This window comes from Anomaloglossus baeobatrachus, chromosome 3 (assembly GCF_048569485.1).
Source record: "Anomaloglossus baeobatrachus isolate aAnoBae1 chromosome 3, aAnoBae1.hap1, whole genome shotgun sequence".
Taxonomy (NCBI): Eukaryota; Metazoa; Chordata; class Amphibia; order Anura; family Aromobatidae; genus Anomaloglossus; species Anomaloglossus baeobatrachus.
Genome location: NC_134355.1, coordinates 384,128,132 through 384,154,540, shown reverse-complemented (window position 1 = coordinate 384,154,540; position 26,409 = coordinate 384,128,132). Strand labels below are relative to the sequence as shown.

Here is a 26,409-nt window from a genome sequence, read left to right as displayed (position 1 = left end):
CAACACTATGCATGGTAGTATAGACTGTAAAACATTGAAGTGCAAGAATAAATATTTTCCAATTAATTTGACATTTTTTTTCTGAAGTTGCTATTTTACGAAAATCAGAAACATAGGATATAATAATACTGGTCAATTGTATACACTGGAATTGTGGTCTACATTTTCTAGGCGGAGTTTATATTAATGCGATAGCAGCGTATGTCAAATAGTAGCCACTATGGGATTGTTGTAGACAATGTTTTACAGTACATTCATATTCAGAATTAATTTTTGAGACACATGGTTATCTTTCTTAAATTTTAGCTACTTGTAGCCATCACTTGAGAAAGTCTACAGGTCATCGGTCTGCCAGTCTTTCGAACAGCAGAGATGAAAAAGAAGTAATAGAATTAGTATGAAACTATCAACTTTGATAAACAGGGAACTGCTTTTAATGGTAGCAGAAACACCTGCACATACCCCTGAGGCTTAGCCTCAGCCCTTCCCCCCTCCGAGAGGGGCCGAGCTGCCGGCTGGCGATTTCTTCAATTCTATTTTCATAGACTGACTCTCGCCACGTGGCTCAAATTTTGACAGATTTCCTGCTCCTGGCACTGCCAATATTGGCTTTACTGCTTTCATACCTTTTGACATGGGAATGCGGGTAGGGATGTGGCGTTGGGTTGACCCATCCTGTGGTGTCTAAAGAATTAGAGAAATATATTAATCGAAAGGTTAAGTATAAAATATTGACAACATGTGTATTCTACAAGCAATGAAAATCTAAAAATTACAACAAATATCTTTTTTTATATTTAGAGGTTTTATATTTTTCTATTTTTTGAAGGCTTTTAGCTGTACGGTCATATTGCTTGATCTTCTGTTAATTTACAGGTTTGCTTTACATCACCCACAAGGACCATAGGAAACAATAGACTGTATGGGAGAGTTCTGCAAGCATGCTTTACTACCTTGTCAAGGGTCATTGCAGAGGAAGGTGGCGAGGGGATGTGAGCTGTAACTATTATCCATTGTAAACTGTTTGATCCATTGTTCTTAAAGAATCACAATGAGATGACAGTGACAATAAGAGGACTACTGAAAAGTGAATAGAAAGTGTCAGACAATAATGAGGCTCAGTGGCCAGGGAGAATACAGCAACCATCAATGATAGTGACATTAACCCCTGCACCCCAGCCTGTTTTCACCTTCATGACCCCTCAAATTTTTTAAATTCTGACCAGTGTCACTGTATAATTTAATAACTCTGGAACGCTTCAACACATCCCAGTGATTCTAAGATTGTTTTTTTATGACATATTCTACTTCACTATAGTGACAATATTTTTTTACTTTGTTTGTGGAAATTTGGTGAAAAATTTAAAATTTCTTAGAATTTTTATGATCTAAAACCGGAGAGTTATCACACACAAAATAGTTAATAAATTACATTTCCCATTTGTCTATTTTACATAAGCACCATTTTAGAAACATATTTTTTATTGTTAGAAGGGTTCAAAGGTTATCATCAGTTTCTCATTTTTCCAACAAAATTGACAAAACCCTGTTGTTTAGGGACTACATCACATTTAGGGTACGCTCACACGAACGTGAAAATCTGACGAGTGCAATGCGGGAAAATCTCGCATTGCACTCTGACCAATGTTAGTCAATGAGGGAGAGCAGTTGGTCAGCTTTTTTCTCATCCAGAATCTGGATGCAAGAAAAGTCGCAACATGCTGCGATTTTCTGCAACAGCCATATCATTCGCACCCATTCAAGTGAATGGATGCAAGAGAAACATCGGACTGCACTCGGATGTTATCCCAGTGCAGTGCGATATACGCACAGGCTGACAATAGAGTAGATGGGAGGATTAACCCCTCAATCTCCTCTGCAGCACCCACCCTCAGCTTCACAGCTGTGATCCACTTGCAAGATCGGGTCACAGTCGCATGACACTCGGCTCATGCTCGCAGCAGCCAGTCATTAGCATATCACATCGGATGCCATACGCTCGTGTGAGTCCAGCCTTAAAGTGACTTTGTGAAGCCTAGGTGATAGAAAATAACCAAAACAGACACCATTATAAACTGCACCCCTCAATCGGCTCAAAACCACATCCAAGAAGTTTATTAACCCTTCAGGTGCTTCACAGGAACTAAAGCAATGTGGAAGGAAACAAAAAATTTAAATTTTACTTTTTCCCACAAAAATGTTACATTAGCACTAAATTTAGCATTTTCACGAGAGTAACAAGAGAAAGTGCACCTTACAATTTGTTGTACAATTTCTCTTGAGTACACCGATACCCCATGTGTGGTGGAAATCTATTGTTTTGGTGCACTGCAGGGCTTGGAAAGGAAGGATCAACATTTGAATTTATTGTCTGGATTAGATAGCGGATGCCATGTCATGTTTGGAAAGCCCCTGATGTGCCTGAAAGGTGGAAACCCCCAGAAGTGATCCCATTTTGGAAACCATTCCCCTCCAGGAATTTATCTAGATATTTTGTGAGCACCTTGGCCCTCCAGGTGCATCACAGAATTTGAAAACATTGAGCCGTGAAAATAAAAAAATAAATTATTACCACAAAAATGTTAAAAATGTTGCCTTTACCTCAAAACTTTAATTTTCACAAGTGTAAGAGGAGAAAATGCACAGTACAAATCATTGTGCAATTACTCCTGAGTACACCAATACCTCATATGTGGTTGAATACTACTTTTGAGGCACAGTTCAAAGCGAAGAAGGGAAGGAGCGCCATATTTGAGTTGAGATTTAGTTGGAATGGTTTGGGGGTGCCACGTCACATTGGCAGAGCCCCTGAAGTGCCAGAACAGCAGAAATTCCCAACAAATGACCTCATTTTCAAACTGAACCCCCTGAATTCATCTTGTGGTGCAGTGAGCATATTGACACTACAGGTGTGTCACAACATTTTATATTATAGGGCGATGAAGAAAAAATAATTACATTTTTAATACCAAACAGTTGTTTTAACCCCAGATTTGGAATTTTGATAAAGAAATAGGTAAAAATGGCCCCATAATGTGTTACACAATTTCTCGTGAATGTGGCTATACCCCCCATGTGACTGTACAGTACTGTTTGGCCGCTCTGCAGGTGTTGGAAGGGAAGGAGCACCGTTTGATTTTTGGAGCCCAGATTGTCCTAGAATAGTTTGTGGAGTTCATTTGCAGAGCCGCTAAGTACCAGAACAGAAGAAACCCCCTCAAGTGACCACATTTTGTAAATTACACCCCTCTAGTAGTCTGATGTAGTCACATTTAGTCTCTGGAAAACACCCATGGAGTCAAACATAATGAATGTTGCAAAATTAAAATTTGAAAATAAGCCCTTGTCATGATCAGTACATTTTAGTGCCCGTACATTGTGTCCAATTCATGCTTCTGGAGACACACACACACCCGGTAAATTAAGTGTACTCTGCTCACTACAAGAATGCCAAATGTGGACATTAACTGTGGTTTAGGCACATTGTGGGCCCAGAAGGGAAGGGTGCATTTTGATTTGGGAGCTCAGATTTAACTTGATTTCTTTTTTGAGGGGGAGAGCCATAACGTTTTTCCAGCACGTTTGTGCTGCCACTAACATGGAAGCCCCCTATATTTCCATTAACTCCTCACGGACCTGAGTGGGGACATGTGTTTTTATGGATTAATGTGAATGCTATTTTGTGCAATTTGCGTTACAGAACATTTTGGATCAGATCATATTTATCCTGTGCTCTATGCTGAGAGCTTACAGTTTTCCATCCACATCTTTAAAATACGTGATTCAAGTGAAACCCTGATGGATCCATTCACTATAATTAGGCAACAGTTACTCCAGACTCTGTTCAGCATTTTTGTGCATACCTAAAATGTCGAGTATAAAGATGGACACCGCCAGACCACAGGCCAGCCAGGAATTCAAAGTGACTCCCTCTCCCTCATTACAGTGAATTTTCTGTTAGGAATTTGATCTGAGTTATGTTTTTCAGAGATTTACACGTAATGCCCTGAGTAATCGCTCAGCGTAGAGTGCGAGTGCAGGATACATGTGAGCTGAGCTGTACTACCATCTTTGGAAGACAGAATGAACAAATCAATAGCAGTTGAATTGGCATTATTTATTTATTTTTTTACGCCGTACACCGTGCGGTATAAGTGATTAGGCGGCATTATTCCTCAGGTCAGTATGATTACAGCGATACCAGATTTATAGATTTTTTTAGGTTTGCCAACTTTCACACTAAAAATTGCTTTTTTTTTTAACAAAATAATAGGTTTTTGCATCACTGAATTTTGAAGGCTAAAGTTTTTTTATTTTTCTGCTGACAGAGTCATGTGAGGGCTTGTTTCTTGTGGACCTGATCACCATGGAGAGGTAAGCGATTCCTCTCCCTGCCTCCTGAATGCTGCGATCACAATTGATCACAGCATTTAGGGAGTTCATCTGCTGTGGGCAGCGCGGACACGGATCCTGGCGGTGAGAGCCGAGTCTCAGCTGTAACATCAACCTATTATCCGTGCACCGATGACAGGCCCAGAGTTCTCTGGGAACTCCCGGTAATTATCCAGATTCGGCCATCCGGATAATTAAAAAAAAATAAAGGAAAAAGAAAGAAAATAAGAATAAAGCATTATACTTACAAGTTTCTTGTGCAGTGATAACACTACTTCTGGGGCAACTCATTAATCTACATAGTCATTGCTACTAGAGATGAGCGAACCGGTCCCGGTTCGGCTCGAGGCCGGTTCGCCGAACGGGGGTCCCGTTCGAGTTCGGTTCGTCGAACGTTCGATGAACCAAACTCGAACGTATAGGCTATAATGGGAGGCAATCACAAACACATAAAAATGCATTATAAATGTACACAAACAGTTAATAAACATTGCCATAACACTTACCGGTCCTCGCGATCCCTTCTGCACTCTGTCTCCTGCCGCTATTCCATCCGATGATCGCTGAATCCTCCCGGTGACCTGCACTGCCAGCAGAGATGCAGGACCTATCGTGACGTCAAAATAGCCATGTGACCAGTCACGTGGCTATTATCTCATTGGCTACAGACTGGTCACATGACTATGACACGTCATGTAGGACCTGCGAGTGCATCTCTCCGGTACACGGTGCACATATGTGTATCGCCGTGTACCGGCGACATGCTCTAGCACACGGTCGACTCCCCGTTCCGTTAGGGACCGGCTGACACAGCTGGTCATTAACGGAGATCACCGTTGCCATAGCAACGCAGTTAGCGGTGACGTCACCGCTAACCGCGGCTCCGAGAGCACCGTTGCTATGGTAACGCGTCTGTCAGCGTTACCGCTGTTACCGCTGACAGCCAGCAGCACTGATCACTCACGGAGTGAAGGCTGCACGCTGCTTCCCGATTGTAGTGAGGATTGTACTGAGGATGAGGTTCCCCAGCCCATGATGGGCTGGTGAACCTCATCCTCCTCACTACAATCGTCACTACTACTACACTAGAAAGAAAGAAGACAGAAGAGCAGGATCGTGGAGGGCTGACAGGGGGTAATAAAGATGGAGTATCTAATGTGTCTGTGTATTTATTTCTATTAAAGTATTTTTTCTCTGTGTGGTGTTTTTTTTAACCACTTATTGGAGATTCTTAATGGCCGGGTCAAACGTGCCTGACATTAAGAATATCTGGCTTAATACTAGCTAGTAAAACAAAGCCAGTATTAACTCATGATTACCCAACAAGCCACCCGGCTCCAGGGCTGTTGGAAGAGTTGGATACAGCGCCAGATGATGGCGCTTCTATGAGAGCGCCATTTTCTGGGATGGCTGCGGACTGAAATCCGCAGCAGAGGCGCCCAGAAACCTCGGGCTAACCTGTGCTGCGGATTCCAATCCCCAGCTGCCTAGTTGTACCCGGCTGGACACAAAAATGGGGCGAAGCCCACGTCATTTGTTTTTTAATTATTTCATGAAATAAGTGAAATAATTAAAAAAAACGGGCTTCCCTATATTTTTGGTTCCCAGCCGGGTACAAATAGGCAACTGGGGGTTGGAGGCAGCCTGTGGCTGCCTGCTGTACCTGGCTAGCATACAAAAATATGGCGAAGCCCACGTCATTTTTTTGGTGGGCAAAAAAATTCTGCATACAGTCCTGGATGGAGTATGCTGAGCCTTGTAGTTCTGCAGCTGCTGTCTGCTCTTCTCCATACAGACAGACAGCAGCTGCAGAACTACAAGGCTCAGCATACTCCATCCAGGACTGTATGCAGAAGTTTTTTGCCCCCTGAAAAAATTATGTGGGCTTCGCCATATTTTTGTATGCTAGCCAGGTACAGCAGGCAGGTACGGCTGCCCCCAACCCCCAGTTGCCTATTTGTACCCGGCTGGGAACCAAAAATAAAGGGAAGCCCTTTTTTTATTATTTCATGAATTTCATGAAATAATTATAAAACAAATGACGTAGGCTTCGCCCCATTTTTGTGTCCAGCCAGGTACAACTAGGCAGCTGGGGATTGGAATCCGCAGCACAGGTTGGCCTGAGCTTTCTGGGCCCCACTGCTGCGAATTGCAGTCTGCAGCCGCCTCAGAAAATGGCATTTTCATAGAAGCGCCATATTCTGGCGCTGTATCCAACTCTTCCAGCACCTGCCTGCTATACCTGGCTAGCATACAAAAATATGGCGAAGCTCACGTCCTTTTTTTGTAGTTTTTTGGCAAAAAAAATAAAAAATGCTTCCCTGGATTTTCCATTGCCAGTGAAGGTAACACCAAGCAGTGGGGGTTAGCAGCCAGTAGCTGCTTGGATTACCCTTAGCTAGCAATACAAAAAATGCAGCGGGAGCCCATATATATTTTTTTTAATTATTTATTTAAATAACTAAAAATAAAATGGGCTTCCCTGTATTTTGATTGCTGGACATCACAGTGCTGTAAAAATAAATCTTTAAAAAAATGACGTAGCGCTCCGCGGTATTTTTGATTCTCAGCGCAGATAAAGCAGACAGCTATGGGTTGCCACCCCCATCTGCCTGCCGTTACCTTGGTTGGCAATCAAAATACAGGGAAGCCCATTAATTTTTTCTATTTAAAAAATAGTTAAAAAAAAAAATGACGTTGGGTCCCCCCATTTTTGATAGCCAGCTAGGGTAAAGCAGACGGCTGTAGCCTGAAAACCACAGCTGGCAGCTTTACCGTGGTTGGGGATCCAATGTGGAGGTCACCCCAGGCTCTTTTTTATAATTATTTTATAAATATTAATAATTACACAATAAAAGTAGGGTCCCCCCCAAATTGGATCACCAGCCAAGGTAAAGCGGACAGCTGTGGTCTGGTATTCTCAGGGTGGGAAGGTCCATAGGAGTATGGGTGCAATGAATCTGCACTCACTCTTCTCGGGTCCATAGCAGCAGAGTCCATGTCGTAATGGTTGCTACCAAAGCTGCAATGCCCTGCTCATGAGGTAAGGGCATGCCTAATCAGGAGAACTACTGTAGAGGAAGCTCTGCTCACTGGTATATAGGTGCTCAGAGGTAATAATAGATAAAATTAGTGAGTAACCTCGGCACTCTAAATCTCCCAGACTAAGTCAGTAAGTCACAACGGATAGTAATGCAAAATCACTCTTTATTGGTCCGTATTAAGAAAAAAAAATGTTTCATAAGCATATATGTTTTTGTCCAAAACAAGTTACAAATGACGTTTCGGCCTGAGCCTTCGTCAGATTGGACTTATCTGCATGTAATCATGAAAAATGACAATAATTAGTATCACATAAGAGTGAGAGAACAATAACATAAACTCGAACAATGTAGAGGTACAATTGGGATGCAGCAAAAAAATTGCAACACAGCAAGAAATGAAACATGATACAAATGTCATAATACAGTACAAGGACAATATAGTAATGACAAATATGGGGTCAGAGTAGGCTTAGATAGCTCTGGTACGAAAGAGATGTCAATCATAAAGTAACATGTGCAGTAGGTGTAGAGCTACAGTATGCATGGCAGAGCTAATGGGTAGACCGACCATAGAAAAAGAATGGAGAAAAAGTGGAGAAAAAGTGGAGAAAAAAATGGAGAAAAAGTGGAGAAAAAGGGGAGAAAAAGTGGAGAAAAAATGGAGAAAAAGTGGAGAAAAAATGGAGAAAAAGTGGAGAAAAAATGGAGAAAAAGTGGAGAAAAAATGGAGAAAAAGTGGAGAAAAAAATGGAGAAAAAGTGGAGAAAAAGTGGAGAAAAAGTGGAGAAAAAATGGAGAAAAAAATGGAGAAAAAGTGGAGAAAAAATGGAGAAAAAGTGGAGAAAAAGTGGAGAAAAAGTGGAGAAAAAAATGGATAAAAAGTGGAGAAAAAGTGGAGAAAAAATGGAGAAAAATATGGAGAAAAAGTGGAGAAAAAGTGGAGAAAAAAGTGGAGAAAAGGTGGAGAAAAAGTGGAGAAAAAGTGGAGAAAAAATGGAGAAAAAGTGGAGAAAAAAATGGAGAAAAAGTGGAGAAAAACTGGAGAGAAAAAGTGGAGAAAAAGTGGAGAAAAAGTGGAGAGAAAGTGGAGAAAAAGTGGAGAAAAAGTGGAGAAAAAGTGGAGAAAAAGTGGAGAGAAAGTGGAGAAAAAGTGGAGAAAAAGTGGAGAAAAAGTGGAGAAAAAGTGGAGAAAAAGTGGAGAAAAAATGGAGAAAAAGTGGAGCACCCTTTGGTGCCTTTCATGTGGCACTAAGGGGTGCTTAGCTTTGTATTTAGCCAAAAAAATGAAAAAAAAAATGACGTAGGGTTCTCCCTAGTTTTGTAGCCGGCTAGGGTAAAGCAGACGGCTGCAGCCTGCAGACCACAGCTGTCAACCTCACCTTGGCTGGTAATCCAAAACTGAGGGCACCCCACGCTGTTATTTTAAATTAAATAAATAATTTTTAAAAAAAAACACGTAGGGGTCCCCCAAAATTGGATCACCAGCCAAGGTAAAGCAGACAGCTGGGGCCTGATATTCTCAGACTAGGGAGGTCCATGGTTATTGGACTCTCCCCAGCCTAAAAATAGCAGGCCGCAGCCGCCCCAGAAGTGGCGCATCCATTAGATGCGCCAATCCTGGTGCTTCGCCCCAGCTCATCCCGCGCCCTGGTGCGGTGGCAAACGGGGTAATATATGGGGTTAATACCAGATGTGTAATGTCACCTGGCATCAAGCCCTGGGGTTGGTGAGGTCAGGCGTCTATCAGATACCCGACATCACCAACCCAGTCAGTAATAAAAAAAATAGACGACAAACACATTTTTATTTGAAAAAACACTCCCCAAAACATTCCCTCTTTAACCAATTTATTAGAATGAAAAACAAATCCAGGTCTGGTGTAATCCAAGGGGTTGCCATGACGATCCACACTGTCCCAGTCAATGAAGAGCAGGATGTTCCCCATTGGCTGGGAGAGCAGTGCAGTGACCTGAGCTAACATCAATGGGTCAGCGCAGGTCACTGCAGGGGATGACAAGTGCTGCTGTCAGCGAGGTACATTACCTGCGCTGATCTCCAGCACACTGACAGCCCCTGTCACTGAGTTCAATGACCGGCGCCTTCACACCAAGTATCGCGAGAGGTCCGTGACGTCACCGCTAGTCAGTCTCGGGTCGGAAGCGAGAGGTGATGTGACAAGCGGCGGCCATGGAGGACAGTGACAGCGCTGAGGTCGGGATGGTGGGACTTCATCACCGCAGGTAAGCCGAGCGGGACCGCGTGTGTGTGTGTGTGTGTGTGTGTATGTATGTGTACATGCCGCGGGCAGGAGGGGGCGGAGCGAGCTGATCGGGGAAGTGTGGGCTTCCTGCACGTAACTAAGATAAACATCGGGTTACTAACCAAAGCGCTTTGCTTGGATACCCGATGTTTATCTTGGTTACCAGCTTGTGGCAGGCTGCCAGCGATGGCTCCTGCACACTGTAGCTGTAAAAAGCCCTGCTTTCTGCTGCTAGAACCATTCTCGAACGTATCTAGAACTATCGAGCTTTTGCAAAAAGCTCGAGTTCTAGTTCGATCTCGAACAGCCCCCAAAATCACTCGAGCTTAGAACTGGAGAACCGCGAACCGCGCTCAACTCTAATTGCTACCCCTGCCCACCGACAGTCCCGGCATCTATCTGTGCTTGGTTGCAGCAAGACCTTGCCCCCACCCTATGTGAAAGCGTGTCTGTCTGTTTGAAATCACATATGCTTTCTGTGTATGTAAAGCGGTGTAAATTAAAGGGAACCTGTCACCAGTTTTGGGGCCTATAAGCTGCGGCCACCACCAGTGGGCTCTTATATACAGCATTCTAACATGCTGTATATAAGAGCCCAGGCCACTGTGTAGAACATAAAAGACACTTTATAATACTCACTTAGGAGGTTGCTCTGGTGCAGACTGGTCAAATAGGTAGTACCGTTCTCCGGGACCAGCACCTCCTCTTTCAGCCATCTTTGTTCTCTTTCTTCTTAAGCCAGCGTGCATGACGCGTCCTAAGTCATACACACTCGCCGGTACTAAGGCCTGAGCAGGGCAAATCAAAGTATTGTAGCGCGCCTGCACGGGACCGGTGAGCGTGTATCACGTAGGATGCGTCATGCACACAGGCTTCAGACAATGGAAGACGAAGATAGCCGAAAGAGGAGGCGCCGGCACCGGAGAACAGAGGCGCCTCTCTGACTCAACTCCACCATAGTGACTGCTTTAGGTAAATAAAAGTGATTTTTACATCCTACACAGCGGCCTGGGGTCTTATATACAACATGTTAGAATGTTGTATATAAGGCCCACTGGTGGTGGCCGCAGCTTATAGCCCCAAATCTGGTGACAGGTTCCTTTTAATTAAAAAAATTGGCCTAGGGTCCCCTCATTGTTATACCCAACACAGATATCACATACAGCCACAGGCTGTAGCCCCCAGCCGTGTGCTTGTCTTGGCTGTGTATCAAAAGTAGGTGGTACCATGCGGCTTTTTTTTAAATTATTTAAATAAAGAACTTTTGAAAACTGGCGTGCAGTGACCCAATATTGATACCCATGCATGATAAAGCTGAAAGCTCAGGACTAGTATTCTCAGGCTGGGAAGGCCCATGGTTATTCCCCCCCCACTCTAAAAATAGCAGCCTGCAGCCGCCCAGAATTGTTGCATCCATTAGATGTGACAATTCTGGCACTTTACTTGCCTCATCCTGATTGCCCTGGTGCAGTGGCAATTGGGGTAACATCAATGGTTAATAACAGCTCACAGCTGCCACTAAGCCCTAGGTTAGTAATGAGAGGCATCTATGAGACCCCCCATTATTAATCTGTAAGTGAAAAGAAAAACACAAACATTGAAAAATCCTTTATTTCAAATAAAATATTTCACCCCTTTATTAACCCCAAACACTCAGTTCTGACGTAATCCACATGAGGTCCCACGATGACGATTTTGGCTCTGCTACATACTGCAGTCACTGCACTCTGGTACAGAACATGTCAGTACGCTGTGGGCTTCAGGCAGAGACTGACTGAGCTGCTGCGATGAGCGATGTCACTCAGTTTATTTGCAGTCATAGCTGGAGGTTCCCACTGTACCACACCTGTGACCGCTGGTAAACTGACCTCAGGTGACCTCATTAAACTCAGTGACCTCACCTCAGGCAAGGTTATTGAGTTCACAGACCTGCATCTCCTGGCAGAAAACCGCTGTTTTTTGCCAAGACATGTCAATTTGGTGCTGAAATTTATACACTAAATTCCTGCACCAAATCTGCATCTCCTGACAAAAAAATTGCATCAAATCTGCATGCTTTTTTATTTGATTTTGATGTAATTTTTTGCCAGGAGATGCAGATTGACTTCAGCAATATGGTGTATAAATTTCAGCACTAAATCTGCATCTGTTGTCAAAAAAAACACTGTTTTCTGCCAGGAGATCCAGGTCTGTGACCTTAGTGACCTCACCTGAGGTAAGGTCACTGAGTTCAATGAAGTCACCTGAGGTCAGTTTACTTACGGTCACAGGTGGGGTACCATGGGAACTTACAGCTGTGACCACAAATAAACTTTGTGACGTCATCGCTCATTGCTGCAGCTCAGTGAGTCTCTTCCTGAAGCCGAAAGTGTGTACATGTTCTGTGCCTGCGTGCTGTGACTTCAGTATGTATGTAGTAGAGCCCGAATCGTCGTGGGACTTCATGTGAATTATTTCGGAACTAGGTGTTCGGAGTTCATAAAGGGGTGAAAGAGAGTGGGGATTTTTTTGTATTTTATTTCAAATAAAGGATTTTTTTGGTGTTTGTATTTATTTATTTTCACTTACAGATTAGTAATGGCTGGGGTCTCATAGATGCCTCCCACTACTAATCTAGGGATTAGTGTCAGCTGTGAGCTGTCATTAGTCCCTTATTACCCTAATTGCCACCACACCAGTGCAATTGGGATGAGACTGGTAAAGTGACAAAATTCTCACATCTAATGGAAGCAACAATTCTGGGTGGCTGCAAGCTGCTATTCTTAGTCCGAGGGGGCAAATAACCATGGGCCTCCCCAGCCTGAGAATACCAGCACCCAGCTGTTGGTTTTATCATGGATGGGTATCAAAATTTGGGGGACAGCATACTGTTTTTTAAAATTATTTATTTAAATATTTTTTTAAAAAAGCCTCATGGGGTCCCTTTTATTTTGATACACAGTCAAATTAAGTACATGGCTGGGGGCTGCAGCCTGTAGCTTTATCGGTGCTGGGTATCATAATATGTGGGAACCCTACACCAATTTTTAAATTTTTTTATTTTTACACTATAGCTATGCGGGCAGCGTGATTGCAAGCAATCAGACACGCTATCATGCAGGGTGGGAGTGCAATCTGACTGCAACCAATCACAGACTCCAGGACTGCCAGTGGGTGTGTGAATCAGTGTATATGCATGAGATTAATGAGCGGCCCTGGAAGTAGTGTTACAGCTGCGCGTAGACTGGTAAGAATAACGCTCCTGCTCTAATCCCATTAGCCCTTTCTATCCCGATTTCAAAGTGCATGATTCTGGTCCCCATAGACTCATGGAATCGACGTCCAGGCAGATATCCGGGAACACTTCTGGGCCCAAACTGCGTGTTTTTTTTTTTTTTTTAAATCTGGTTGGACCTGCCAATCCCAGATATCTGCAGGTTTGCCCATCATTAATTGTCAGTTAAGCAGACAGGCAAACCACTGGCTAGTGACAAAAGCAATGTATGCTGGGAAGTGAGGGGAAAAAAAGTACCATCACCTAATTAACTGGCAGAATCCTAATTAAGGAACCACCCACTCAAAAGGAGTGGATAGAAAGTTTTCCGAGCATGAGAAATTGATCAGTTCCTGATCACATTAGACTGGTAAGTGCAAAAGCACAGAACTTACTGATGAGAATGAAGGCAAACCATTGTTTTATACAGGTGTTGTTTGAAAGGAAATATGCAGGTTGAAACAATTATGACAGGTATTCTATGAGTCTATTAAAGACGTTGTTCACTACTCATACAACCCTTTCTTACTCACCATGTTTGCACCTGGGAAAAATAACAACACTTACACTCACCTCCGATGCTGATGCTGTTTCAGTGCTGTCGGTACTTGCTCTCCCGGGGCTCACATGACATTGCTATGTTATGAGATTCCTGCGCCTAATCAGTGCTGGCTTCACTGACCCACCTTCAGGACAAATAGAACATTAATAGTAAGTCAGAGTGGCCGCTGGCCACTCACTTCCTCTTGATGTTTGATTTGTCGAAAAGTGAGGAGAGTGAACCCAGCACTGACTGGTAGCAGGGCTCGCGTGATGTACCATCATGTGAGCCCAGTGAGATTGAGTGCCATCACCACTGGACCGTATAAGGGTTGTTATTTTACTAGAAGGCAACCATGCTGATTAAAAAGGCGTTGTCCGAGGAGTGGACAACCCCTTTAACAAATGTAATTACATTTATTTTTGTACTCACCACTGATTGTGTTGCACGTGTAGAGGATGTTGAAGAAGGAGTTATGGTTATTGAACTGGTCACTTTATTTGTTGCAGGTCTGGTTGATATATTAGTCTTTGGAGACCTGAGTACAGTACCAGTCGTTACTTCCTTATTTTCTGCAGCAACATTTAAAGGCCTGACAGTTATAACTGGTGTACCTTCTGAGGAGCTGCCAGAGTTTCGCTTAAATTGAGAACCTAAATGAATATGGATTTTGTTATCTTCTGTTGTAATTATATTTGCATTAGAATTGAATTTTCTTATTGGTGTCGGTACAGTTTGTTTTTCAGGAGTAACTTTAAATACAGCACGTCCCATAGTCATTTCTTGTGCATCAGGTGACACAGATATCTCTGGAGGGGCAGCAGATGTTGATACAGTAAGTATCTGAATTGGAGAGGTAGGCCTTTCTCCAAAACTGGTTCTACCAATTTCTGCATTTTTTTCCCGTGAGTAAGTTGTTATTGTAACAGGCGACATAGATCTTTCTGGGGATACAGGGCTGTCTAAACCTTTTCCTTTTTGTGTCATGACACCTGGAGATGGAATAATTGTAATCCGTGGTTTCTGTGTCCCTAAGGTTGGTATAACTGTTGTGCTTGAAAAGAAGTCCTCAGCAGGTGGACTTGTTATCTCTAAGGTAGCGGTACTGTTTTCATGGTCTGGGGTTACTCTTATATGTAAAGGTTGACCCTGTTTTGGTGAAAGAAACACCTCATTGGGGCGTCCTGGACTGGGACTTGGACGAACTGCTCTTTCTGGAGTTACTGGGGTCCCAGGAGAGCCATTTTCCCTTTTTTTCATCCAGGGAATCCATGATTTTCTTATATTTAATTCATTAGTTGCAGGTGGATACCTTTCCAAAACAGCTGACCTCTCTGTAGGTTTTTTAAGTCCAACCTGTCGTAAATTGCTCATAATATGATTTTCTTCTTGGAAAGATTTTCGGATAAACACGGCTGGTGTCTCTTCTTCAACCATCTCATTACTTAGTGCATCTGTCTGGACTGCTGTAGATGTTACAGGGACATCTACCATTCTTCTTCCATTCATGCTTGGTCTTATAGCTCGACTGTATCGTTTTGAAAGCTCTAGCTCTTTTGTCAAATTCAATACATCTTGACCCATATTTTTATTTTTACTCTCCTCTTCTATGAACCTTTTTTGAAGAACTGAATAGTCAACTTGTAGTTGTGAAAGTTGATCCTCCTTGTTCATCATATCATGAATCTTCTCTTTTAATGCTTGAACTTCAGCTTTCAAGTCTCTGTTTTTAGCTTCCTCTATTCTTATTCGATTTCGAAGTTCAGCCTCTTGACTAACAGCTTCTCCTTTCTCAATAGCTTTATTTTTTGCTATCTGACTTTTCAGCTCCTCAAGCTGGAGAGACAAGACATTTGCCCTGTCTTGCTCAGTTCTATATTTTCTTTCCAATTGATCATATTCATCTTCTGTCTTCATCAAGTCTCCTTCTACCACTTCAAGTTGCTGTAGACGATTTCTAAGTCTCTCTATTTCCAAAATTAACTCTTTTGTCCTGTTGTCCTCCTGATGTACAGATTCAAAACTCCTTTTAGCTCTACTTCGTGCGGCTTCTCTTTCTGTTGCCTCCATACTTTCGACTGTTTTCGTCAGAAGGTTTACTCTACAGCTTAATTCACAGTTTTTCTCTTCCTCACTTCTTAGCTTGCTTATTGACTCATCTCTTTCTTTTGTCAAGTTGTAAACTTTTTCTTCCATCTCTGACTTCAATTTCAAAAGGTTTTTGCTCTCATCTATTAGTTTTTCTGTTACTTCCATAACTTTACCTTGCTCAGTCTTTAAACACTTGTTTAGATCATTCACCTTTCCTTCTTCTAGTTTTATCTTTTCCATCATGATTTTTCTTTCATCAACAAGCATAACAGTGAAACTTTTTAACTTTGTTAAGTCATCTTTCAAACTATGCTCAGTCTTTTCAAGTTTTCCTTCCACTGATTCCAATTCTTTAACACGAGCTTTAACCAGTTCTACCTCCTTAATTAACTCCCTTGTTTGGGCTTTTTCTTTATCCAACTTGACATAAAGTTGAGAGCACTCTGACTTGCTTTTCATAAAGGCTTCCTCTAATTTTTCTAATTCTGACATTCTTTTTTGTAATTTCTCTACCTCCAACTTCAGCTCCTTACTGTGATGTTCTTCCTCATGGAGTTTCTTTTGCAGTTCTTTACATTGAGATTCTGTCTTTGTTATTTCTTCATCTTTCCCTTCCATTTCTAAAACCCGCTTTCTTAAATTTTCCACTTCTGCCATTAAGCTTGAGTTTCCACATTCTCCTTTGGCAATTTTTTCTCTTAGCTCTTTCAACTCGTCATCAGCTTTTTGAAGGTTTCGATTTACATCTTCTAATTCTTCAATCTTACGATTGAGACCCACTAGCTTAAGTCGTAGCTGACGGTTATTAGATTCTTGAGTAGCAAGTTTTGCAGTCATCTCCTCATGCTCTTGAGAATATTTTAAGGTTTTGTGTTCAAGGTCCAGTTCAAGTTTTACAACTTTTTGGCTGTCTTCATTGGCTTTAGCACAAACTGATTTGATTTTTGTATCTACTTCTTGGAGTTCTTGAGTGAGATCCTGTATCTTCTGACTTTGTTGTCCAAGTTGTTCAATATGCATTTGTCTCTCATCCACAAGCATCAGTGCAAAAGACTTGAGCTTCACTAGTTCATCTCTAACTTTATTTAGTCTCTTGCTATACTCCTTGTCTTTCCGTGCTTGATAAGCTTTCTCTTGTTCCAATAACTTCTTTAACCTGAAAAATCCAAAAATGTTTGTTTAAAATAAAAATATATTTTTAAACATTGTGAATAGTAGAAATATTCAAGAAGCAAATATTGGTATTATGCAGCCAATGAATATAATTGTCATTATAGGGCTATAATTATTAATTATTAATTGTATTTATACAGTGCCAACATATTCCGCAGCACTTTAAAGTTGGTATGTACTAGTATTTCAGTTTTAATTTGAGTAGTAAAACTTTTAGTGAGGTTTTAACACTAAATACTACTTGATAAAATTATTATTTTCTCCTATAAACAATATAGCATAATGCAATTAAAATTTTGAAATAAAACTTCATATAAGATTAATATGTACAATGCCATATTTCTCATTATAATACACATTATTTAAAAAAAAAAAAGAATTTATGGGACCTCAAAAAAGGAATATTCAACTCCCCTCAACTCTGAAGGGTTTTACATGACACACCTATGCCACAAATGTTTTTTGATTAAGTCTGACCACTGAAACCATCAGTCCTAAGGCCATATTAAGGTGGTCACTACTTTACACCGCCTCTGTGAGCCAAAATTGGAATCAACTCTAAAGCACAACTCATATTCATGCGGGCTTCAGCTTGTCAATGGACATGTCCTAAAAGTTTACTGTGGAAAATATCTGTATATATTAATATAAATTATGCATGTTGTAGAAAATATTATACCTTACGTTTCAAATCTGGTGCGCTATTCTGACTAGAATACAAATAAAGTTGGCTAACCCAAGTCAAAGAAATCAATTATGATCTTGTTCATACAGGAACTATGACACCATGGAAAACATGACCTCAGTCAGTATAACAAATTGGGGCAGATATTCAAAATACGCTACAATGCTGACTCAAATTAAGAGCGAGTCATGGTGGACATGTCATGCGCCACATTAAGGCTATACACGTGTGCTGCAGACTTGGTGCAGAAATTTTCTGAATCAAATCTGCACCGTCTGGCAGAAAAACAAACCAAAAAATGTGCATGCATTTTTTATGTGTTTTTATGCCATGAGTTTTTCTTAATCAAGTCAATGGGTGGTAGGGCTAAAGAACGCACCAACAATTGACATGCTGCAGATTATTTTCTGCACCAAATCTGCAATAAAAAAAATAAGCATAGTGCACACAGCACTTTAGAATTCTCATTGACTTTGCTGGCATAAAGATAGGCATGCAGATTTCTGTCACAATCTGCACCAAAAAAAAGCACTGTGCGCACATAGCCTAACTGTATAGCCTTTTTTTGTGTAGCACTGACTTCATTCAGAAGGGCCAGGTATAAGATGCGCTAAAACTTTGGTGCAAAAAAAGAACAGTCTAAAAAAGCCAGTTGATAGGTGGTATAAAACTAGACAAACGTGTCTAAAGATGTAACATCATCCAACAGTAACCACGTGGATAAATTTGCCACATTTTTAGAATGTTTAGTCTGTTTATATATTAAATATGTCCCATTGTATTAAAGCACTTTATGTGTTCCCTTCATCGAGGGCTTTTTCATCTCCATATAAATCAAGGGTAATATAATGTATTAATACAATTAATGTGCCACAATGAGTAAATCAATAATTCTCCAACGCCACCAGTACACACTGATTAAACATTATCTTTGCATTATACCTACAATAACGACTGTACAATAATACACAAGCTTCATTCATATATGCTATAATTATATTTGATTTCATGTAATGCAGTTTATGTCATAGTCCTCCCTATAGTCCTCCTCCATCACAACTGCACCATCCTCACAGCCTCCAGAGTGTCTTTTTGTGATCACACTGCCAACAGCTAGAAAGGACTCGGTGGACAAAAGAGCTCACTCATGTTCATGTAGCATGTCTTAAAGTGAACCAGATCTGGACTCTCCTTACCTTTGCAGATAGTTTAACAGGCATGGCTATTCTCTTCTCGGAAACCTTAACAAGACTTTTTCTGGCTTGGCTTCTTTAGGGAATTTGCCAACACATTCCAAACATGTCATGAGAATAATAAAAGGTGACTGCTGTGCATGAGAGCCGGGACCACTGACTGGTGATGTCATCCCTTCTTACATGCTTCATTATTGTGCACATTGTGAGGGGTGGAGCACCAAAAGCCCCCAAACACAGGGAAAACACTGAAACTTCTCCACAACACATTTCCGCAGGGATTGACATGACAGATAAAGTCTTACACATAGCGTCAGCCATGATGAAACAATTAAATTAAAATGTGATCTGTGCAGAACGAAATAAGTGAACATCTTATACCATATAATGTCCATGTAAGAATGAACTACATTCATTAAATAGGACAATACGATACACTAATGCTATATTATACAGGTATTATGTATATCTTATATATTACACTTTGCATCTATAATAAACTATTGATATATATGATTACTACAAATATTCCAAGATACTAGAATAATAAATTAGTAGATTGAAGTCTTTTGCTGACGGCATGGGAAACCTCATTCATAGGGTTGTAGTGTGCCATATTAGGCAGGGATTTGTCATGCAAATCCTGGTGGGAGCTTATTGCTGTCTGGAAAGTGGGGGGAGGAGAAAGTGATAATAGAAGTCCGTTTTGTGTCATTTGTGCAATGACAATAAGCTTCACATACTTCATATCCATTTAGTGGGTGCAATGTTTTGTTTCGATATAAGGAAAACTTAACACAAAGTACATACAGTCTACACAAATGTGCGGTAAGACAACAGCGAGCATCGATGCTTTGTTTCACCCCCACCCCCCAGTCTTCACAAAGAGGGCTATCTTCCTGCAAGGGAGGCATCAGTCACCTCCATCACACATACAGCCAATGGGAGGTTAGATCTCAACCCTGCCGAAGCCTCACCATCCACATACAAAAGCCCCCTGCTGCAGAGGAAGGGTTAATGCCAAAACAAACTGCAGGTTCCATTCAGATGATGTAGTGGGAGCAGTTCTTGAAGAAGATTGACTAAAAGCAGCAAGAAAGCAATCACTTCAGAGTTTTGGTGGTCTGCCAGCCAGGGACAATTAACTAGCTCATAACCCATGAAGAAAATTCCCATCCGTAAAAGCCAGCCTCATGTAATGATACTAAATACACAATATGAGAATATTGGTTGCATGATATGTAACAAAATATTAGTTTCAAGATATTACATATTGGGCTACAGTAAAGGTAGGTAGGGCAACTAAAAATCCACAAAGAAGAGGTTTTCTATAAACAAGAACTATATTCTGTCTGGACTTCGTAAGTTTCTTGACTTTTATTAGACTCTATATCACAATCTGAGACACCACACAGTTAAGTTGCTTCACAGCACTGCCTTTTCTCGGAAGTCTTAGATGAAATACCACATGACGTTATTTATAGCTAATCCCACCAGAGAGTATAAGACATGACAGTTCTGAAATACATCCAGTTTTCTTTTAAGATAACTTTGGATTCCAACCAGGAATGGCAAATGTCACATTAAATAAACCCAAGAGCGCTCATTCCAAGACCTTGTAGGTTTCTTACAGTTATAAAGTATGGTTTGTTATCATGTTTTGCTCCAATGCCTAGAAACATTATAGTGTACTTGCTGGTGCAGGGATGAAAAGCTGGTTTTCTAGATCGGGTATAACCATTATTATATAAATTATAGTTTAAGGCACTGGCTACTTTTATTTTTCATTGTAATATACAACAGCCTAAATAATCACTATCTCTAGTATCAAAATGTTAACTTTTTGCCCACAAAGATTCGACACAACTCTGACGTAAAACTGCTTGAAATGTCATATCATTTTTGCCCAGCTTCAAATTGCACAATAATTTTGTGACTTTTGAGGTTCATACACCAAGCCGTGGCAGCTGCGCCAACCTGTTAAAAAGTGGTTGAAGCTTGGGTAGGATGCAACATTACCAAGTGCACCCAACGGATTTATCATAACTTATACTACAAGAATGCATGGCATAAGTAATGCAGTGCTCACTTTCAGGACTAAGTGCTGGCACTGGGAAGGGGTGGTCACGTGACTGCAAATATGCAATTTTCATATGTCTGGCTAAATTCTGACTAGACATGTCCATCCTCATCCAATTCCCTTGTATTGAGTGAGGCCGTGCACATCTAATATAGGTGTGTGATTGCACGTATACAATTTGCATATTAGTCACATGACTGCCCACTGGCACCAGAAAATGCCGACAGAGTGTGCACTGCGCTCTGTGAAGATTCACCAGTCTAGAGTCACAGAGTACTTGTACCCCAAGGCTTTAATGAGTAAGAGTCCAAATGTTCCTGTAATTTGATGTATTGCACAATTGCCTTGTATTTATCTCAATATTAGCTGCCTAGCAGTAGTTTTAGCTGTTCAGTAAAATCTGTAGTTGATGTACTAAACGCAATCTCTAGAAAGGTATAGTAGACAGCGGAGAGACTGCTTTATCCATAGATGTTTTGCACCATCTTGAGTTCAATCCTTTTGTGGTAGTAGAAGTATATTACAGAATTACATATCATACCAACTGTATACACAAAGGAAAATATGAATATGTGTTTGTAAATCTGAAAAATGCAAAATACTATAGGCTACTAATTCTTCAGTGCCAGACAAAATATTACAACACCACTGCTAGACATAATTGTTATTGTAACACTTGGTGTAATTTACCATTTTGTAGTGAACATAACGTAATCACGATAACTGGACTAGAATATTGGCATATGAACAACACTGTACAAAAGTTTTCAACACATGTGAAATAATTCTGCAAAGCAATAATGCTTTAAAATATAATGTTAATAGTTTTTCCATTCACAAAAGCCTAAATAATATCAATATTCATGTGACCACCCTTTACCTTCAAAACAGCATCACTTTTTCTAGGTACACTTACACACAGTTTTTAAATCTTCTCAGCAGGGAGGTTGTTCCAAACATCTTGGAGAATTAACCACTAGGGATGAGCAAGTAGTGAAATACTCGGACTTGCTATTATCGTAACGAGTAGATCCTAATACTCGATTACTCGTTACGAGTAGAGAGTCCAATGCAAGTCAATGGGAGATGCGAGTAATTGTCTGCTGGACCCTACAAAGTGGTCTGGGTGCTGAGTAAAAGGCTGAAATGGATGCATGATTCTTTAAAAGCCAGGCGGTAAAAAGCCGCCGTCATTTTTTAAACAATCAGCAGATGCACGCAACCTGCCCGGGTCCTTCGCTCCCTGGTGCTGCGCTCCCCGCTGCCCTGTGCTTTGCTCCCTGTTCGGTCCTAACGTAGGATCGGGCGGGGAGGTGGCTGGGGAGCGAAGCACCGGGTAGCGGGGAAAGAAGCACCAGGCAGGAGACCGAGGCAGTGGGGAGGAAAGCATTGGACGGGAAAGCCGTCGGTGAAGTCTTACCTGGCTCCCCACTGCTGTCCGCGATGCTGTTCCTCTACTTCCGGAGCCACTCATTACACCTAATGTAATATGCACTGCATCGCCCTGCCCACTCTATGTGACTGCCGAGTGTGTAAATAAATAAAATAAATTAAAAAAACAATGTAGGGTCCCCTCCAATTTTGATAGTCAGCCAAGATAAAACAGACATTTGGGGGTTGGTATTCTCCCCCTGGGGGGGCACATAGTTATTTCCCCCCTGAGGGTAAGAATAGCAATCTGCAGCCGCCCCAGATTTGGCGCATCCATTAGATGCGCCATATCTGGTGTTTATCCCAGTTCATCCCGATTGCCCTGGTGCGGTGGCAATCGGGGTAATTGAAGGGGTTAATGACAGGTGTCCAGTCATTCTGTTCTTAGTAGCGGTAGAGAGGATTAACCCTCACTACTGTCACTAACATGGAGCGGAGCTGATGACTGCGTGGGACCTCATATTGGACTACTTCAGAAGGTTTTTGGGGATTTAATAAAATGGTAAATGAGGGTTTGTCTGATTTTCTTTACAATACCAGTTTGTTGTCTGTGTTTCATTTTCAATAAAGATGTTTAGTGTGTGTTATTTTACTTTACTACAAGTGAATTAATAAAGTCCGGTTTCAAGCGAAGCTGAACTTTATTAATTCAGGGCTTAATGTTACCTGGTAAAATTCAGGTGACATTAACCCCTTATTACCTAGTTTGCCAACACACCAGGGCAGCTGGACGAGCCGGGTAAGCACCAGATGTGGTATATCTCATGGATATGCCACATCTGGGGCAACTGTGGGCTGCAATTGTTAGCATGGGGTGCCCAAATAGTATGAGCCACACCACGCTGACAATCCCAGCTCCCAGCTGTCTGGCTTTACCTAGCTGGCATACAAAAATACAGGGGCTCCCATGTCAATTTTTTTTAAATTATTTATTAAAATAATTTTGCAGACCTTTGACATTCTAGCTGTTAATTCGCGGAGGTAATCTGGAGATATTTCACCCCATGCTTACAGAAGCCCCCCCACAAGTTGGATTTGCTTAATGGGCACTTTTTGCATACCATACGGTCAAGCTGCTCCCACAACAGCTCAATGGGGTTGAGATCTGGTGACTGGGCTGGCCCCTCCATTACAGATAGGGAAGAAGCAGGCAGCTGGTATTTTAATTAGTTCATGCATAATTTGGAGGTGTGCTTTGGGTCATTGTTCTGTTGTAGGATGAAATTGGCTCCAATCAAGCGCTGTCCACAGGGTATCGCATAGTGTTGCAAAATGGAGTGATAGCCTTCCTTATTCAAAATCCTTTTACATTGTACAAATTTCCCACTTTACCAGCACCAAAGCAACCCCAGACCATCACATTACCTCCACCATGCTTGACAGATGGTATCAGGCACTCTTCCAGCATCTTTTCAGTAGTTCTGCATCTCACAAATGTTCTTCTGTGTGATCCAAACACCTCAAACTTTGATTTGTCTGTCCATAACACTTTTTCCAATCTTCCTATGTCCAATGTCTGTGTTTAGGGATGAGCGAGTAGTGAAATACTCAGACTCGCTATATTCATAACGAGTAGGTCCTAATACTCGGGTACTCGTTACGACTACCGAGTCCAATGCAAGTCAATGGGAAATGCGAGTAATTGTCTGCTGGACCCTACAAAGCAGTCTGGGGGCTGAGTAAAAGGCTGAAATGGATGCATGATTGTTTAAAAGCCGGGCGGTAAAAAGCCGCCGGCTTTTTTAAACAATCAGCTGATGCATGGTCCCCACCCAGGTCCTTCGCTCCATGGTGCTGTGCTCCCTGCTCTTCCTGTTGGTGTATGTACAGCTCTGGCTGCTGCTACACTACAGGCAGAAGCCGGCGGTAAACAGACCAGAACTGTACATAGATCCATTGATGGTGCACGGACTAGGAGGCTGTAGAAACATTCAAAGAGTTAGGAATGTCCAGCAGCTACGTCCGTAAGGATTCATAACAGCACAAAAGTTTTCAGCTCACCCACCGGACTATACAGCGATCCTCAAGAAGCCAGGAACTGGGCATCCAGAACAGAAACAAATAGTCCAGCGCTTAGAGAATCACAGGAGACTGCTGTCTCCCTATGGAGTATATGTGTGACAACATGCTGTACCTATAACATATGAAATCTAACTGGAATTCATACCTGGCGGTCTCCTGTGATTCTCGGAGCACTGGACTCTTTGTTTCCATAAGGATTCATAGGAGAATTTTTGTTTCTTTAAAAATCCATATTTATTAGGGTCCCATTAAAAAGTTCATGGTTAAAATCAAACAGTGTTGTGCGATTTAACGCATTTCGGACCAGTGAGGTCCTTATTTACTGTAGTGAATAAGGACCTGACTGCACAAGCACAGGGCAGCGGGGAGTGCAGCACCAGGGAGCGAAGGACCCGGGCAGGGAGCGTGCATCAGCTGATTGTTTAAAAAAAATGGCGGCATTTTAAGCCCGGCTTTTAAATAAACATGCATCCATTTCAGCCTTTTACTCAACCCCCAGACCGCTTTGTAGGGTCCAGCAGACAATTACTCACATTTCCCATTGACTTACATTGGACTCGCTACTCCTAACGAGTAAATACAAGGATACTCGCAGAGTAACGAGTAGCCCGAATACCGTACTACCCGGCAAGTACTGAGTAGTAACGAGTATACTCACTCATCCCTATCTGTGTTCTTTGCCTATATTATCTTTTCCTTTTATTAGCCAGTCTCAGATATGGCTTTTTCTTTGCCACTCTGCCCTGAAGGCCAGCATCCCAAAGTCGCCTCTTTACTGTAGACGTTTACACTGGCGTTTTGCGGGTACTATTTAAAGAAGCTGCCAGTTGAGGACCTGTGAGGCGTCGATTTCTCAAACTAGAGACTCTAATGTACTTATCTATCTTGTTGCTCAGTTGTGCAGCGTGGCCTCCCACTTCTCTTTCTACTCTGGTCAGAGCCTGTTTGTGCTCTCCCCTGAAGGGAGTAGTACACACCGTTGTAGGAAATCTGCAGTTTCTTGGCAATTTGTTGCATGGAATAGCCTTTATTTCTAAGAACAAGAATAGACTGTTGAGTTTTACATGAAAGTTCTCTTTTTCTAGCCATTTTGAGAGTTTAATGGAACCAACATATGTAATGCTCCAGATTCTCAACTAGCTAAAAGGATGGTCAGTTTTATACCTTCTCTAATCAGCCAAACTGTTTTCAGCTGTGCTAACATACTTGCACAAAGGTTTTCAAGGGATTTCTAAACATCCATTAGCCTTCTAACACAGTTAGCAAAAACAATGTACCATTAGTACAATGGGGTGATGGTTGTTAGAAATGGGCCTCTATACAACTATGAAGATATTGCATTCAAAACCAGACGTTTGCAGCTAGAATAGTCATTTACCACATTAACAATGTATAGAGTGTATTTCTATTTAATTTAATGTTAGCTTCATTGAAAAAAAAATTTGCTTTCCTTTAAAAAATAAGTAAATATCTACCGTAAGTGACCTTAAACTTTTGAACTGTAGTATATATTTACCAAATTCAAACATGACAACACAAACTCAATTTTATGGTCCTGATTTTTTTTTACCACTAAAATAGAAAAGGAAAAACCTTATAGGGTTAGTAACGCCGTAATCCAATTGACATAGAAAATCCTATTGCTTGCATTAAGGATGTAAAAGCAAAACCGAAAAAAAAAAATAATTAGCAAAATTGCTTTTTTCCTCATTTCACCCTTGAAATGTTTCCCATTTTTCAGTACATTATATGGTAAAATGAATGGCCTCATTCAAAACTACACCTCATCCCACAAAGAATGAACCCTTGTATGGCTATATCAATAGAACTAAAATGTTATGGCTTTTGGAACAGGGAAAAGCTAAAATGAAAGTGAAAAAACAAAAAATGTCAGGATTCTTAATGCATTATAGGAGTCTGTCATCCACAAATTTTGAGCAACTTATTTTTATCTAGTAGACAATATCCTAAAAACGAATTCTTCAAATAACTATAATTAAAAATGTTGATGTTTTGTCCTTTAAAAAACTTTCTACAGCTCTGGCCACCAGGGGTCGCACTGCCTCTTAATTTGCTGCCCACTGCCAGTTAGTGGTTAGGCTGCCTTTCGCTCCTGCGTCAGTATCTGTAGTGATCCAGCACAGCATCACTGCTGGGCCATAACAAGCACATGGCTCCACTCTCGTATTTTCCTCAGTGTTTCGTTGGTTTGTCAGATTTTACCATCAGTTTCATCAGATTTTC

General features: G+C 41.4%; 1 protein-coding gene across 7 annotated transcripts in view; it reads right to left on the bottom strand.

Moving 5' to 3' along the window:
• The window catches only part of FILIP1 (filamin A interacting protein 1), a 255,619-nt gene that overhangs the window by 8,143 nt on the left and 221,067 nt on the right, over window positions 1-26,409 (bottom strand). For 5 of the 7 annotated variants that reach the window (XM_075340192.1, XM_075340191.1, XM_075340195.1 and 2 more), the window contains 2 exons: window positions 13,923-16,737; window positions 463-684 (listed from right to left, as the gene is read on the bottom strand). In XM_075340192.1, the coding sequence (XP_075196307.1) occupies window positions 478-684; window positions 13,923-16,737 (3,022 nt within the window). In that variant the 3' untranslated portion in view covers window positions 463-477. Of the gene's footprint in view, window positions 1-462; window positions 685-13,922; window positions 16,738-18,635; window positions 18,727-26,409 lie in introns of those variants that run through there. The other 2 variants (XM_075340198.1, XM_075340197.1) reach the window with 2 other exon arrangements.